Genomic DNA, 17,881 nt, shown 5'->3' on the forward strand with positions numbered 1-17,881 from the left:
GAGTGACATCTAATCTAACTTTGTAAAATTATAAAAAACTTGTAACTTTTCAATTTTTGATTGAATAAATGGACTATATGTGTGCGCGCATTGTATTTTTTTTACTAAAAAATCATTTAAATTAAATTTTTGATAAGAATTTTAGATTTAAAAAAAAAATGTTTTGGGTTTATATATATTATATTTGAAAAAATATTATATATTTTTGGACAATTACTATTCATTAAAAGAGTGGTACTAAATAATTTTGATCCTTTTAAAAGATGGCGTTATGTAAAAGATTTTAGTAAATTTCAAAAAAGAAAAAATTTAACTACACTTTTGACCTCATACATTATCATATGATGTTATATTAAATGAATGTCAATAAATAAATTGTCAATAAATGTCAAAAAATAAAAGTCTGTAATTTGTGCAGACATGCAGGAAGATATAAAAGCTCAGCACGTTACCATAGGAGATTCAGGGGGAGTTTGCCTTTTAAAATAATAAAAATCTTCTTTGTTACGCTTTTTAAAATAGACCATTATCTATTGATTACTTTAACTCTAAATACAAAAAGATAATAAAATGGTCAAACACAGCATACACTATATAACATTTCCACAACTAAATATGATGTACAACATTATTATCTTAGTCGGGTTTAATTGAAGGGCGCAATAAAATAAAAACATACAATTTGCGACGTCATTGAGCGGTATAAGCAATGTTAGGATGTGTTTGTAATGGCTGCAAATGCGACACATTTGGATATTAAGTCCTCATTCTTACTGTATTCAGTCACTTTCTTGATATTTTTTATATAATGGGTGAGAATAATCTTTCAATTATTTGATGTAAAAAGAAAAATAATAAATCAAACTGAAAGCTGAAATCTTACATTTTGTATATTAGAAAAGTGTAAGATACTTCTGTTATTCAACAATTCTTGTCTGTAAACATGGTTCAGTTTGTTTATAAAATAAGTTAAACTTCTGATTTTTTAAATGCTATTTGAATATGATATAAATATTGATACATTCTTCTTACAAACTAAATCGGTCGTTCAATTAGTTTTTTCAGCCGTTAACTGTCTAAATAAATCTTTGTGATGAATGAATCATTTCCTTATAATAAGTGATGGTTTCAGAATAAAGCTTGATGGTGCCATAATATCTGAATATTTGTTTGATGTATGAACAAATAAATACTATAATAAATCTAAACCAGAAAATAAAATTAAAAAAATGTTAAATTAATTTAAAATTTTTTTTTTTTAACTTAATACATATTACACAGTAAGTGTAATTGTAGAATATTCTCTCTCTGTAAATTTTTGTATTATGTAATGCATATTGCTCACAAAGAAAAACTGAAATCTCATTGTTTAAAATCTGTATGCAAAGTGCACTATCTTTTTCAATAAGTTAAAAATTATGTAAAAAAAAAATCATTAATCAATAAAGCTTTTAAGATCACACTAACTTTTGCAAAACAAACATTTGAGGATATCAAAATATTTTTGAAACATGTCTGCAAAATTTACTAAAGAGTTGACCTGTAGTCTGTCCTTTTTAATTGCATAAGAGAGTAGAGCAGAACAGGTTGCATAAAAAAAAAAAGAATAAGCTTCCTAATTTTAAATGGTACAGTAAGGAATAAAAATGTGCATTAAAGTCAATTTTTGAAAAATATAATCGTTCGATATAATCTAGAATTTTTACACTTTTATTATTTGACTGGAAAATTCTTTTATTTTAAAACTAAAAAAAAAAAATTCTAAAGCTAAAAAAATGCTAAAAATAAAATTTTTTTATTTATTTTTATAACAAAAAAAAAAAAACAAATGCTGAAACTAAAAAAAAAAAATAAAAAAAAAAAAAATTAAAAATCCTTACTTTTAGCGTTGTGACCAAAACTTAATATAGACTAAGTAAACTAAAAAAAAAAACATTTTTGACTGAACTAATTTTTATTTTGGCTAAAATTATCCAACTAGTTTTTTAGACTAAAAATATATTTTAACTTTTATGTAATGGTTTAAAAAACTAGTTCTACACTTTTCTACACATTTAATTCTACACATTTAATTTCTGAGAGTTCTACACATTTAATTTCTGAGAAAAATTTAGTTGACTAATTTTAGTTGAACTAAAACTGCTCTTTACTCCCGACTAAATTAAAATGAACTCATAATTACTTTAAAGATACAAAGTAATTAAAAGTTGTGACAGTAAATTAAAATTGATTTTTTAAATATGACTTGAGTTTATCACTAGAATTTTTTGATAAAATTAAATAAAATTAAATTAGTTAGATAAGACATTTCAAATTTGGGATAACTATAATAAATTAGATAAAATTAAACCTTTTGAATGAGCAATTCATGCAGGCAATTGAAATATTAACACTAAAAGTGATAGAATATTATATTGAAAGAGATAGAAAATCGAATGTTACTAAAAATTTAGAAAAATTAATTACACAAAAAAACATTTTAAATTTGGGATAACTATAATGAATTAAATTTATCAATTTTAGTGAAGAATTTTTTGAAAAAATGTAATTCTTTTTGCTGATACAAGATTTAATTTAACTGTAAATACATGCTAAATGAAATCTGTTGTAAACCTAAACATCATGTCTATATTTTTGATTTTTACCTAATCATAGCTATATTTTTTTAACTAGTATTTTTTTATGAACTGTATTTAAAATTAGACAAAATAGTCATCAAATTTTATTTGCTTGCAGTAACCCTTTCGTAAATTACAGGTGGAATATTTTCAAGAATATTTGCTAGTCTCTTTGGTGCTAAAGAAACCCGAATTTTAATATTAGGATTAGATGGTGCTGGTAAAACTACAATTTTATACAGGTGATCTTTTATTTTAGTTTATTTTTTTCTTTTCTTTTTTTTTTTTTTTATGTTGTTTTAATTTCGGTATTATTACATGTTTCGGTATTATTACATTTTCTTATATTAAATATATTTTATAATTATATAACTATGTAAGGTACACAATTACTCACATATTTTACAGTTGTTTTTTTAAATAAAATTTTTGAATAAATAACAAGTTTAACTTACTAAAAATAATTAAAATTAAAGTAAAATTATAAATAATTAAAATTTAAGTAAAATTACTACACTTTTTTTTGGAAATTAAAAATTACTGGGACTAGGATCATGTGGGTGTTTAAATTAATTTTTTTAAACCTTTTCTGCTTCATACCTCTTGGTTATAATTTCAATAGCTTGCAAGTATGATAAACAAAAGTTTATCATACTTGCAAGCTAAGTAATTCGTATGGTTATAGCTAACCTGCTGGATAAATATAGATATATATATATATATATATATATATATATATATTATATATTATATATTATATATTATATATTATATATTATATATTATATATATATATTATATATATTATATATATATATATATATATATATATATATATATATATATATATATATATATATATATATATATATATATATATATATATAAATATATATATATATATATAAATATATATATATATATATAAATATATATATAAATAAAAGCTAAGGGAGTTTTTATTTTATATTGCATTCATTTTATAAAGGGACAAGATTTTGTGAGTTCTCATAGAAAACCTTTGTAATGTTACCAAAAAATTTTTTTTTTTGACTTAATGTGTTGAATTAATTTTTTTAGTGACGACGAATGGGATAAGTTTCAACTGATAAAAATTTATTAAACTAAAGCCATATTTTACCAGTAGACAAACAAATGTATTGATATATCGTAAAACATCAAAGTAAAACTATAGAAACCAAATAACAATAATAAAAAGTAGATACGTTTTAATATATACTCCTTTCAATTAAAATTTGAAAGATAATTCTACATCTCAGAATAATGAAAGTTAATAATGAAAAAAAGAAAAAATTGACATATATAGTATTAGTTTCTATTATAAAGTTTGCAAACTTTATAATAGAAACTAATACTATATATATAATTCAACAGTAATATGTTAAGTAATTAATAAAAAAACACCAGTATCTTGAAAAAAACGCTTATTATCATATGAATAAGTAATTTTAAAAACCATAATCAATAATTACTAATAAAGTATTTTATTCATTGATAAAATACTTTATTAAGCACTCTTCATATATTTGTTAATATCAATTGCTAAATTTAATGTCACTATAACTCATTTTTGAAAATTTAAAAATTGTTATATTTTTTATTATTATATTTATACATATCCCTTCCCCCCCCCCCCCCCCAAAAAAAAAATAAAATAAAAAATGATGTAACATTACTTATTGTTGAGATTATGTAAATAGTTGGGTGAACACTATTTAAAAACAAAAAAACATCTCATAAGTGTATAAATAGGAAAAATGTACATATGTCAGTCTTACATGTACATATGTCAGTCTTACATGTACATATGTCAGTCAATATACTAACTTTGGCTTAAAGACATATGTCAGTCTTAAATGTACATATGTCAGTCAATATACTAACTGTTGGCTTAAAGAGCAAACTACTAACAGTCACATATAATGTCATTATATGTGACTGTTAGTAAACTAATAAACCCCCTTCCCTATGCCCCCCCCCTCCCTCCCTTTCACATTCAAAAAATAATAATAATTGCATTATTGTTTGCCTGAAATTTAAAAAATTTTAAATGATTAACCTTGTAATAAATGTTTGAACACGTGACAGAGCTGATTGCGCAGTTATCAACCAATAGAAAAATTTTATATGATTTATCATGTTTAGCTTAACCAATATTTTTATAGAATATAAAATAACAGCAACTTAACAACTTTCTAAGTTACACCAAAACAACGCAAAAACCTTCACAGATAGCTATTTCAGTATGGCATCATCAATCAGGTTTTATGCTTGGCTAAGTACACAATTATATTTGTATATATATATACAACCCTCGGAATTAGGAAAATTGAGATCGGCAATATTTTGCTGACCTTAAACTGTTAGAGGTTGGCATCAGTTCGATAAAAAAAGTTTGATACAAAGATTTTACCATAAAGCAAAAGCTGACCTATCTTTGCATTACTGCAGCATACAACAGTCAACCTGAATTTCTTATAGTGTTGGCATGCAAAATAAATGTATGTAAAAAGTATAGAATTCGTTCAATATGAGTTCACAATTTATTTATTGAAATTATTTGTTTTTTATGTTAGACAAGTTTTATTTAATAAAAAAAAATCTTTTTTTAAAAAAAATAATTTTTCACAAATTGTTTCATATCAAGATTTGTGAAGTCATTAATTCAATCAAAAGTTATTTTACTAGAATTATTTGTTCTCACACTTTATTACCAAACATTATAATACAATTATTATGTTATTAGGTTTTAAAATCTAATATTAGTTTATTTTATTAGTTCAAACTGTTCATTTACATATTTATGTTTTTTAAAATATTTTTTAAGATCAAAAAGTCTATTAAGTTTAGTCTTGGTATAGTTACGTAGTTATTAAACACATATGAGAAGAAACGTGTTAATTAAAAAACATTAAACTTTTTTTTAAATTTGATGCAAGTTAAGGTTTTCATTAAATCCATTCAAATTGTAGTTATCTACAGTGTTACACAAAGCAAACTCAAAACAAGTAACGTGGTTTAAAAAATATTATTGTCTAAACCTATGCTATTAGAAAGCAATGCTTTTATATTCAATTAATCGTTACGCCTTTTGTAACAAAAAGCAAAAAATCTAAGTAATTCTCATATTATTTTTTGCTTTTGCTTTTTGCACGTATTGTTTATTCATTAAAAAATTGCTTAATAAATACAAAATTTGGTTTTATACTTGCTACAAGCATATGTTTGTAACTTTAATGTTACAAGAATATATACATATCAAGCATCATTTATTGTGTTGTGAAAAATTCTTTTAGACAAGTATTGTTTTCAGGTTTTCACACTAGCTATTCATTTATTTATTAACATATTTATTAACAATACTTATTTGACAAAAAATTTGACAAAGAGCTATAAAAGTTTTTACTGCTCATAAAAATTGGTTTATATTTTCTTTGTAATAGATGCAGGCATTTTAAGAATTATTACAGCAATTAAAAAATTACACAATAAAAGTGATTAATATATTGAAGTAATTAAAGTATAAAATATATAATTCATTACATTAAATAAAAATTGTTATGCAATAATTTAGAGTGTAATAATTTTATTTTTTATCAGATAAATTCATCAGACAATTTAATATTTTATCAATGTAATTTAGATTTTTAGAAGTCCAACCTAATCAAAAACATCTAAGTCTGCACCCTTTTTTATTTTATTATTATTATTTTTTTTGCAACAACTGTGCCTTTAAAAAGCATTGAAGCTTATTATGCAATAAATTTTTTTTTTTTTTAATTTTTTTTTTCAATTTTAATTACAATGATAGTTACACTTTTGAGAGAAAAATTATACTTTGACTGTAAATTGCTCGCGTAAACCGTATTAGGTGAGTGTGGGCGAGAGCCTGTATGTATACACACATAAAAAACATTCAATGTGCAAGTAAAACAAAAACATATAAATAAAATGGGTGGAAAATGGTATATGGGTTTCTACCCATATACCATATATCACCCATTTTAATTGGAGATAATTTTAATACATATTTTCCACCCATTTTAATTGCAGATAATTTAAATTGCAGATAATTTTAATAACAGATAATTGGTCCTGTAAAATACAATTAGAATTAAGTAGTGGACTAATGTAGCCAAAACTTCATCTGATCAAGCATAGTTAATATCACTTCCCAGTGAACCTCACTACTTTTATCATGATCTGTAGCCTACATCATAAGTCTTTGTATAGATTTCAATACATAAAACACCCAAGCTTTTCCTACATTATATACAATAACAAAATTTGAAGAAATGACGAAATAGAATATAGAAAAAAAACAACAACTATAAAAACTTTAAAAACACGATAATAAAAGCAGGTTAAAAAATACTAGTAAAAACTAAGAAGTATAAAAATATTATTAAGTATTAATAAGTATTATATAATACATAAGAATATGTAATATGGCATAATAAAAAGTTATAAGCCAAAAATATCATATCATGGCATTTGGTTTGCATATCTATATGTATCCTCTATATATGCTTGTTTGTGCATTCATATATACATATGCATTTTATTTTGACTTCTATTATATGTTATCTAATCAGTTCTTATTAACTTTTTGTGTGTGTGTGTGTGTGTGTGTGTGTGTGTGTGTGTGTGTGTGTGTGTGTGTGTGTGTGTGTGTGTGTATTGTTACTTGTATAACAAAATCAAATTTTTTCCAATTTTTTTTTAGTCTAATTAGAGTTATAATCATAACAGGTTTAATAGTTCTGACATTATATGTATTTTATATTTCATATATATAATATTCTATATTTTGTATGATTTATATATATATTCTATTCTATGTTTCATACATATAATATATATTTTCATTTGCTCAATTTAGAATCAGTTTGACCACTCTGTACTCATAATTTAATGACATTAAATGACGTGTACAAAATGACACAGAACAGTTAGTAAGTGACCGGGGTTGATATTTAACCAGGGCCGGGGTTGATAAAATGTAGCCGGGGCCGGGTATGGGTTTGTGACCGGGGCTGCATAAACATTATACATCCTAAAGTATATTTTTTAAATTCAAAGTTCATGTTATATTTTGTATTTATGTGCATATATAAACATCATTTAGATCAACATGATCATCATCATCATCATCATCTGATTATCTTCTTATTCGGCAAATACTACACCATACAAATACTAAAGTTTATTTAAATATGAAATCTCTTCAATTATAAGTCAAGCCTTATTCTACCCCACATTTTTTACCATCTTGAGCAGTTGCTTTATTAAACATTAATCATTTTTCTTCTTCTTTTTTACAAGAACATCTCTAAAAAGTGGTGTCTGATGTTAAGCTCTGTTAGTCTTCAACAGTGTCATTAACTAAAGTAAGTCTAAAATTTAATCTCTAATTCATGGGTCTGATCTTTTTACTTCTCCCCAGAATAAGGCAGAGTTATTTGCAAAGAAAGCATACTCTAATTTGACTCTCGAATCTAATGACCATACTCTTCCTGCCAGTTAAAGAGATTAACCCATTATTAAACATCCAAATCACTCTGGCTTCCAATGCTAAAGTTAATTCTCAGTTAAACACTTCTACAGTTGGTGCTTCAGACAAGATTTCCATCATAGTCTTGAAAAGTGTTCTCCAGAACTCTCTTCAATTTTTGCTAAAAAGTGCAAAATAAGTGGTTCCAGTTTTTCAAAACTCTAGAAAACTCTTTGACCTCTCCAACTATTCTACAATTAGTCTTTACTTTGTTATTAGTTTCTTTATATAAAGGTTTTGATTAATTTATTTCTAACTGCAGTATTAAAGTTTTTCTTGGAGGCCTTCACTCTTCTTTATTTCAAGTAACTTTAAGGGTAACACACAAGGTTCTATCTTTGCTCATGTATTGTTTCTTATCTACAATATCAATCTTCATGAAAATTTTACATTTAAAGTCACTCCATTTGTTGACCAATCAACTTTTACTCTTTTCTTGATAAAAAATCTTCACTTTTTGATTGCTTAGAACAAGCAGCCGATTTTTATCTGATCTCTCTTCTGTAACAGCCTTGCTCTGTAACAAGGCTTGCAGTGGCTTATGGATTTAAATTCTGGACTTAAAATCCACAATTTTTGTTAGACAACAAAACTCATTTATTTACTGCAAAAAAATATTGCAATAATGTTGGCATTCCATTTCTAAAAACACATTGTAAATGTAATTATACCTGCTTCATCTGCCAAGCTTGAGCCACTCTCCCATTGTTGTAAGGCTGCATTACTTTCTTTTTTCTACAAATATCATCTTGGTCAATGCTTAAACGAGCTATCTTCTTTATTACGTTGAACCAAAACTCATTCTTGCTTGGCTTCAACAAGTTGCATTCTTTTACTGTCCCTTCACGCTATAAAAACTGTTAATCCAGTTAATCCAGTTTTTTTCCATGCACATCAAAAAAACTTTTTAACTCTAAGCCATCTTCATGTTCTTCTTTTATATATAACCTACAACTTTTTAAGTCTTCAGTTAACTATTTCCTAGTATTTTTACTTATTCTCTATTTTAAAGTAACTCGTAACTTAATAGTGGTTGCTTGCAATCTTGTTGGAAGTAAATTAGAGTTTGAAAATGTATAAATATATGCCAGTATTTAATAAATAGTAAATGTAAGCATAAAATTATAATATATAAAGTATTATAAATTTTTTTCTAGCCTTGGCCATCAACCCTTGCTAAATCTTTTAGTTTTGCAGGGGCCGGGTTTGAAAAAAGTTTTATTTTCAGCCGGGGATAGGTACAGGGCCCCGGTCACTTAAAATAACGCTGAGTTCCTAATGGGTTTAATTTTCCTAAAATTCAATGACTTTTTTTTTTTTTTTCGAAGTAATAGGACATTATCAGTAAAAAATGTTTTTTTGGTTAAAACCCTAGTAACGGAATAAAAATATATATCAGAAATATAGTTAACAGTTTCATCAAAAAATAATTAAGAGAAATAAAAATTAAGATATAAAAATCATTGAAATTAATTAGATTTTTTTTTAACTCTCAGGTTACAGGTTGGTGAAGTAGTTACTACAATTCCAAGTACATTTTTGTTTTTAATTTGTTTACATTTTTATTTTTTTATTTTTTGTTTGCATTGTTAAATTTTTTTGTGTGGACTTTTTCTGTTAAAAAAGCTAAAACTTTCTAACCAATACAAATCTAAAATAATCCTATGTTTCATGTAGCAATTGGTTTCAATGTTGAAAGTGTTTCATATAAAAATTTAAAGTTTCAAGGTTACTTGTGTTTTTTATTATTTATTATTTTATGTTATCTAGTTTTAGAAATTTAATTGATTTTATAAAATAATAAAAAGACAGAAGTAGTATAATTTTTTTGTTAAGTATAAAATATAAAAGTTAATTTATGTGATTAAATGTTAAATTTTTGAACTTTTTTTTTATGTGCAGTTTGGGACCTAGGAGGTAAGTTTTATTTTTATTTATTATTTAGTGTTCTTACAGTTTTACGGTTGAAAAAAAAGTTTAGGTTAGTTCATTATTAGAATTAAAAATAAAATATAAAAAAAAGTGACATCAAAATGTTCTAAATAATATTAAATTTTTTCATCTTGGTCTTATGATTTTATTTTTATTCCAATATTTTGGAATAGTTTCCATGGTAATTTTAATTTTAATAAATTTAGAAGTTCACTATTATTTTAAAGTTCATAGAATATATTTATTAAAATAAGCATATCATAAATACTTTTGTTGTTTTTTAAAAAATAAATTATTTGTGAAAATTTAACTAGGAAATTTGCTTTATTAAGTTTGGGTTTTTGTATTAAGTCATTTACATGATATTTTGAGTTATTTATTATTTCTTATTGATTGATCATATGAATTATAATTCTATTTATTGATTATGCATTATTTTTTTTAGAGTTTTGAATTTGAATTTTATAAACTATGAATACCAAAAATTAAAAATCTGTAAAATAAAATGTCATATAATACTTAAACGTAAAATAAGTACAATAAAAATTATAAATGATTAAGAAAAAAAAGTTTTTAAGCGTAATTTATTTTATTATTATTTTTAGTTGTTTTTTTTTTAAGGCTTTTTTTTTAAAACTTTCATCCAGTCAACTTTTCCAACATTTTTAATATGAAAATTTCACAAAAATCAAGAAACAATGAAAAAAAAAATTAATTGATAATTTTCTTCTGATTACCTTAAGTTGTTCTGATTTGATTACTACCACATTTTGGTTGCACTGCTTTGGTGCATTTATTACCACATTTGTGGTAATAATTTATATCTTTGCTCACTTTTTTTTTAAAGTTTCATATTTTATTGTTATGTAGGTGGGAGGGGGTTATAGTTATAAAAAAAAAGAATGAATAAAAAATGATAAGTCTTTTCAGTAGTGGTTGACCAAAGATTTTCCATCTTAAAATGCTTTCAAACCAACTATTTTTGACAACTTCTTTCAATCTTAGATAATGATAAATTTTTTTATCAATAAATTAAAATAATTCATATAAATAATAAAAATAATAAAATTACTTGTAGAAAAATCTATGTAAATAACTAAAAGCTTACATCCGCAAAATTCTTCCTTCAACTTCTAATCAACTATTTTTTATTAGATTAGATATAGTTTAAAAACCACTGCATGTGCATTGCAATGGATTGATTATTTATGATTTTAATTTTTTTAAGAAGTTCTTAAAGTAATAGTATCCATCTATTTAAGTGGATGGATACATGATATTTACTAACTAAAAAATAAAACAACTAGTGAATGATGGACTTAATATTTTATTTAGAAATGGTAAATTTCTTAGAAATTTTTTAGAAATGGTAAATTTCTTAGAAGTTTTTTAGAAATAGTAAAAATTTTTGTGACAATTACAAAAAAAAAAACAATTTTAAACTAGATTATGTATTGCTTTTTCAATGATTGTTTTCTGGAAATTTACAGTTTTTAGACTTAGGGACGATTTTAATAGACTTAATATATGTATGTAAAAATAAATAAATATATTTAAAGTAGTATATAAAGTATAAAAAATAAATCAGTTTAAATCTTCAAATATGGATTTCATTTTTTTTTTTTTTTGCATTTTAATAATAATAATATTGATGTTGTTGTTATTCATGATTATCCCACAAACTTCATCAGTACTTCATACATTATACACTTTCCAACAATATATTATGAAAAAGATGAATATGATCAAATCAAACAAACCTAGAGCAATAAATAAAATAGCAATATATATATATATATATATATATATATATATATATATATATATATATATATATATATATATATATATATATACACACACACTATTAGTTTAGAAAGTAGAAAATATAGATAATTTTTTCAAATACTATTTACTTGTTTACTTAATTATTTTTATTCTTAAAGTTAAACAAATTTTTTATTTAAATTAAAATTTATTTTAAATGTTCACCAAATCTACCTTAAATCCTACCCTATAAAAACTATTTTGTTTAAGTTATTTCTTTTAGAAATTTTTTGGAAATCTAAACCTTTTTACTACATTTTGAACATTTTTATTAGATTTATAACAAATTTGAGTTTCAATATCCAGTAATTAGTTTAGTAAATATCAAAATATCAAAATATTAAAAAAAAAAAAAATCATTTTCAAATACTAAATATTTGACATTTCTATGGTGAGGGTACTTAATGTATAGGGTTCAACTATTTATGTAGTTTTATTTTTGAAAAAGTTCATCAAGCCATTTGTTGATGATGTTTTATCAGTTTCAAACACAAAAATGCCTTAATCATTTTGCCTAGCGTATATTATAGTTTATACTGCGTGGGACGCAGTTATATAATAAATGAAGTCAAGGTTTTCAAGTTCATGTTCATTTATATTGTTATGTTACATTTTCTTCTTGCTTCTAGAGCGGTTATTCCAAGAATTTATACTCTTTCTTTGCAAGGAAGATGTTTCCCAATTTGACTTGTTGTCCAAACTTGTTGTTTGACTTTGACTATCGTTTTGGCTTAGAGTTTGTTTGTCACAAGCAGGCCAAGGTTCAGTCAAATGTATAATCATTAATCACTAGTTGTTATTGACTTTTAGTGAGCCATGGTTTGATCCGATTGATTAATTGTTAATTGTCACTAAAGAGGAGTTATTGTAAATGACATTGGAATATGTTACCTTAGTATACAGTTTCAGTTAAGATCAGGCTTGGACAGGAATGGTGCGCGATCGCACGTTGTAACTGACCACGCTTGTTATTTTTTTACTTTACAATTTGACCATGGCTATTTTAATATTTTAACAATTTAAAAACAATAAAAAAATTGTTATGTTTGGAATAACTATTAATCATTGATCTAAAGTTTTTATTTTACGCAAAAGCTTTAATTAAAATAAAAAAATAATTTTAATGATTATTTAAATTAAAATAAATGCATTTAATGTAAATTAGATGTTATATTTAAATATTTTTAGTAGGCATGCATTTTTTATGATATATTTAAACATTTAGAACTATTTTTCCATGTCTTTCTAAAAATCTATTTAAAGATTATTTTTTTAAGTTACTTTAAATTATGAATAAGTTATTATGAATAAATTAAAATCTTCCCGTTACAATGAAATGATTTAAATGCTTTATTTTTTTATTTCTATTTTTATGAAGAATTGTTTATATATTTTTTTTTTATTTAAACTTACTAATGAAATGATTAAAAAAATGGTTACTATTTTAAAAAGACTACGTTATTATTGAAAAAAATTTTTACAATAAAAAAATATTTTTAAATTATAAAATTTTCTTTTCAATTATATAATTTCACTGTTCAATAATTTAAATGAAATTTTTTCATCTATTAAACAATCATTAGGAGTAATTTGTAAAAGCGTTTTGCATAACTTTAATAAAACATTTCAAAAGATAAGTTTTAAAGCAATTTATTTCAATTGCAATTGAAAACATACGAAAATGAATTTTTGCTTCGAATTTTTTTTGAGTTGGAAGTTTGAATTTTATTTTAAAGCTTATATTTTTTTTCGTAAGGAATTGTTTCCTTTTTTCTTTAATTTTTTAATTTTTTTTTTTGCTAGTTTAAATTTAACTTAGCATTTCTTTTTTCAGCGTATTTCTGAAAGGTTTAAGTCATCAAATTATTTTAACAGTCGTGGTCAAGTTGTCAACTAAAAAAAATTTTCGTGGTCAGCAATTTTCGTGGTCAGCAATAGCATTCAATTGCACTCCATTTCTGTCCAAGCCTGGTTAAGATATTATTTTTCTACATTTTTTTTCTTTTTTTTTTTTTGTACATTTAAAAAAAAAAGAAAAAAAATGTAGAAAAATAATATCTTAACCAGGCTTGTACAGAAATGGAGTTTCTGTCCAAGCCTGGTTAAAAATTTTGAAAAGTTTTAGATGTAGTTTGTTGAGAGGTCTGGCCACAACAATGTATAAATATTTTTTGGACAATAACTAATTTAGCTACATGGCATGGCAAAATGCCCCATTCACCTAAAAATATTTCTTTTCTTTGCCTGAATCTGAATTTCAACAAATTTATCATATGTGAAAGTAATGGTGTAGTGGTAGAGTGCTCGCTTCATAAGCAAGAAGTTCCCACCATGTTCCTGGTCAACTTATTTCTCGGTGCAGCAGCCTTGTTTGTCAAGGTTCGTGTTTCGAAGTTATAGAGTTTTGAGTGAGGCTGTAACCACAATTAGAGTAGCCTCTTGGACTGTAGTGGACTTCTCTTCCTTAGAGAGGTGAATTAATAAAAGAAAAAGATTAAAAATATGATAAATTTGAGAAAAAGGCTCCTGCATAAAGTAACAAATTGAGAGTGGTACTACAAGAGATATGTTGGTCAATTTGCAATGCTTAAATTATTATATAAAATTATTTATTATTATAAAATAATATGCTTTATAAAATGTTTTGAATGTAGAAATGTACAAAAGCGTCACAAAATGTTATAAATTAGAAATACTGTTTATTCATAATAATTTTGACTTGCTTTTTTAATTTGTTTATTTAATTTATATATATTTTCAATAAATTTTTAAAAATGCTGTGTTTTGTTCTTAGGACAAACAAGTATTAGGTATGTGAATTTTTTATTTTTTTATTTATAGTATCTAATATAAATTTTTATTTTTTGGTTTATAATATTTACTATTACTTTGTCTTTTTTGTTTTTTGTTTAATGACAAATTGCTTGCCATTAAACAAAACAAAAAAACAAATAATTTTTATATTTTGAAAAATATAATAAATAGACAAATGCCTGCCCAGGTATTATTTTTTAGATATAAATCATTACAGGATCTTATACATACATTAGGTTTTACACAGATTAGTTTTTTTTATGTATTTTATTAAAAATATTCTTTGACTTGTTTTTAAAAATCCACTTTATCATTAATAATTTTTAACTCCTTTTTACTAAAAAATAATGCTGTATAGTACTTATAGTAAATAATAATGGAATTAATAGAAAATTTAAGAACAATAACATTTTATTACTATTAAATTTTATTATATTAATTTCTATAAATTATTATGTAACTGGCATATAAATTGTGTAATTGGTGTATTTGTGCTTTTTAGTTGTTTCTATTTTTTCAAACTTTATAGATTTCAATCTTTTTTGTTTTCAGGCCATATTGGCGTTGTTACTATGCCAACACTGACGTAGTTATTTATGTGGTAGATAGTCAAGATAAAGAAAGAATTAGCATTTCAAAGCAAGAGTTATTAGCTATGCTAGAGGTCTTTTATTTTTTATTTTTAGTTTTTATTGAAAAATTACTTTATACAAAACTAATCACATATTACATTACATACATCTTATATGGTACTTAAATACATATTTTTTTAAATTCAATTAAACGTTGAATTGTTTAAAAATACAATGATGAGTTGTTGCATCACAACTAGTATTGATTGATAGAATATAAAAATTAAAAAAAAAGTTATAGTAACCGTAAACCTTCATATAGATTTCAGAGAAACTTCATAAGTAATAACTGGTACTCATACTGATTCATAACTAAGTTAAGCAAGCACTAGAAAATTGTTAACAAAGTTAATCAAGCACACTAGAAAATTGAAAAAATTAAAACAAAGTGAATTAAAACAATAACAGTTTTAGTTGCATTTTTGATTGTCAGAAAAATGAACACGATCATATTTGATGTGAAATTCAGTAAAACTCTACACACTAGTCTGAAATGGCTCAAACTTGAACTTGAGTTTCCATAGAAACCCTTTGTAGGGATTAAAGTATACATGCTCCCATTTCAAAAAATGCAAAAATTGAAATCAAAGTATTTTATCTAGTAAGAAAATTGATTTTGAATTTTTAACATTTTATAAAGAAATGCCGGTTGACATAATTATTGAAAAAAATGATTTTGACTCCTTCTAAACTGGAAATACCATCCAAATGCTTCTATATGTAGCAATTTGTGTGCTGGAACAATCCATTATTATGTGTATGGATTTAGAATAATCCTTAGTTTAAAAAAAACATTAGTGTACTAAGTAGTTGTGGTAGAAGTTTTGTTTGACAAAAGCATAATATTTATAATATTGAGTCTTTTTTATCACAATTAAGTTAAAATAATAAACACTAAACAATTTTTATTCACATTTATTCTTCCAAATAAATAAAAATCACATTGATTATTTCTTTTTACATTCTACAAAAGTTTGCTGTTCAATTCGACCACTGATGCTTCCAATTTCATTCCATATTTTGGGTGATGAGAGGGCCTTTTAAATCTAGTCCAATGAACGCTGAAGCTGTGATGAATAGACTCAGTTGCTTGTTTGCTGTAACACCCCAAAGACTCTTTTCTTTGAGCAACAAAGTCTTGAATGTTATAAAAAACTGAATGAACCTTTGGAATGACACTGACCATTGTAAGTTGAAGATAGAAGCTTTTAAAGCTGTTGTTTTTATCAATATAGCTTTCATCCAGTGCATTGCCAAAGCAAGCTGTCACAACAGAATCAAATTTCCTGAATGTGTCAATGATGGGAAATGTTTCAAAAGCGCAATTTTTCTCGGCAAGCTGTTGCAATACATCAATGTTTTTCAAAAGTTTTTGACACTCATTCCCAGCAAATTGACCTCCATGAAAAGGCTGACATTTGATGTGAAGAGCTGATGGCCACTCATCAGCCTTTGACCAGCGGACCTTCAATGCTTTGTAGAGGTGATTAACAACACCCAGGAGTAGATGAAGTTCCATTGGCGGAACAATGTCTTAGACAAGCATTCCATCTTCCACAGAGATAAGGGGATCATGAATGACATTTTTGAACTGCTTTGCTTTTTTTAGATCCTTGCCAGCATTTTTAAAGGACAGATTCTTGGAGTCTATATCACACCATGTGCATGGATGGGTACTAGCATGTGACTGCCATCCACACAGGATGTTAGCTACTTTCATGTCACATGAAACAAAGTATTTCACATTGTTTGGTATAAGTAGGTTCAGGGTTGTTCTCAGATTATCATAATTTTCTGGAACATCTTCAGCAATGGCTACAAGAAACTGAAGTTTAACACTACTGTCCTTTCCAAGCTGAGAAGTCAATAACTTTCTTTTAGGTGGTTGAGATGATAGATCCTCCTGGATTCCAAGGATGATTTTAAGAAAACCCCCACCTCCATCTATGCTTTAATATATGATCAGTAAAAACTTGTCTTCTCTTCAAAATTTCATCTGTAAATGCAGAGAGAGTTTTTTGCAGTGGACCACTGTTGGATGACTGATTTTATTCTGATCATGTCACCCAATTGTTGTTTGGGTGAAATGATCAGAAAGCTGCTTACCAAGTTGAGAGAATTTCTCACAAAAGTCTCAACTGTTTTGGATTTTGACACTTGATTGAGAGTTGTAGCAAGTTTTTTAATTCCTGTATTTGACAATACTGTGTTAGATTGCACATGCATTAAATCTTGGGCAGTCAACTCTATCTCAGTCAATTCTATTTTGAAGAGTTCCTTTTGACATGCAGGGCCTAAAAATGTAGTAGAAGTGAGAAAAATGAAACAGTCCATTCTATGTAAAATTTTCTTTTACTTTTCATCAGTTTGGCACAAAGGTAAGTATTATTGTATTCCTTTAAACGAAGGCTTGTCCATGAGAAGTTGATAAAAAATCATTCGTTTTTTGTTTAAATTTGTAGGTAAAATTACAAATATATCTG

General features: G+C 24.9%; 1 protein-coding gene across 1 annotated transcript in view; it reads left to right on the forward strand.

Moving 5' to 3' along the window:
* The first annotated feature begins 660 nt into the window (after positions 1–660).
* Positions 661–17,881, forward strand: part of LOC100210394 (ADP-ribosylation factor-like protein 1) — a 28,194-nt gene continuing 10,973 nt past the window's right edge. The window contains exons 1-7 of the mRNA XM_065790260.1: positions 661–812; positions 2,758–2,860; positions 9,690–9,724; positions 9,871–9,921; positions 10,096–10,110; positions 14,747–14,762; positions 15,319–15,430. Of these exons, the coding sequence (XP_065646332.1) occupies positions 809–812; positions 2,758–2,860; positions 9,690–9,724; positions 9,871–9,921; positions 10,096–10,110; positions 14,747–14,762; positions 15,319–15,430 (336 nt within the window). The 5' untranslated portion in view covers positions 661–808. The remainder of the gene's footprint in view (positions 813–2,757; positions 2,861–9,689; positions 9,725–9,870; positions 9,922–10,095; positions 10,111–14,746; positions 14,763–15,318; positions 15,431–17,881) is intronic.

This window comes from Hydra vulgaris, chromosome 02 (assembly GCF_038396675.1).
Source record: "Hydra vulgaris chromosome 02, alternate assembly HydraT2T_AEP".
Lineage (NCBI taxonomy): Eukaryota > Metazoa > Cnidaria > Hydrozoa > Anthoathecata > Hydridae > Hydra > Hydra vulgaris.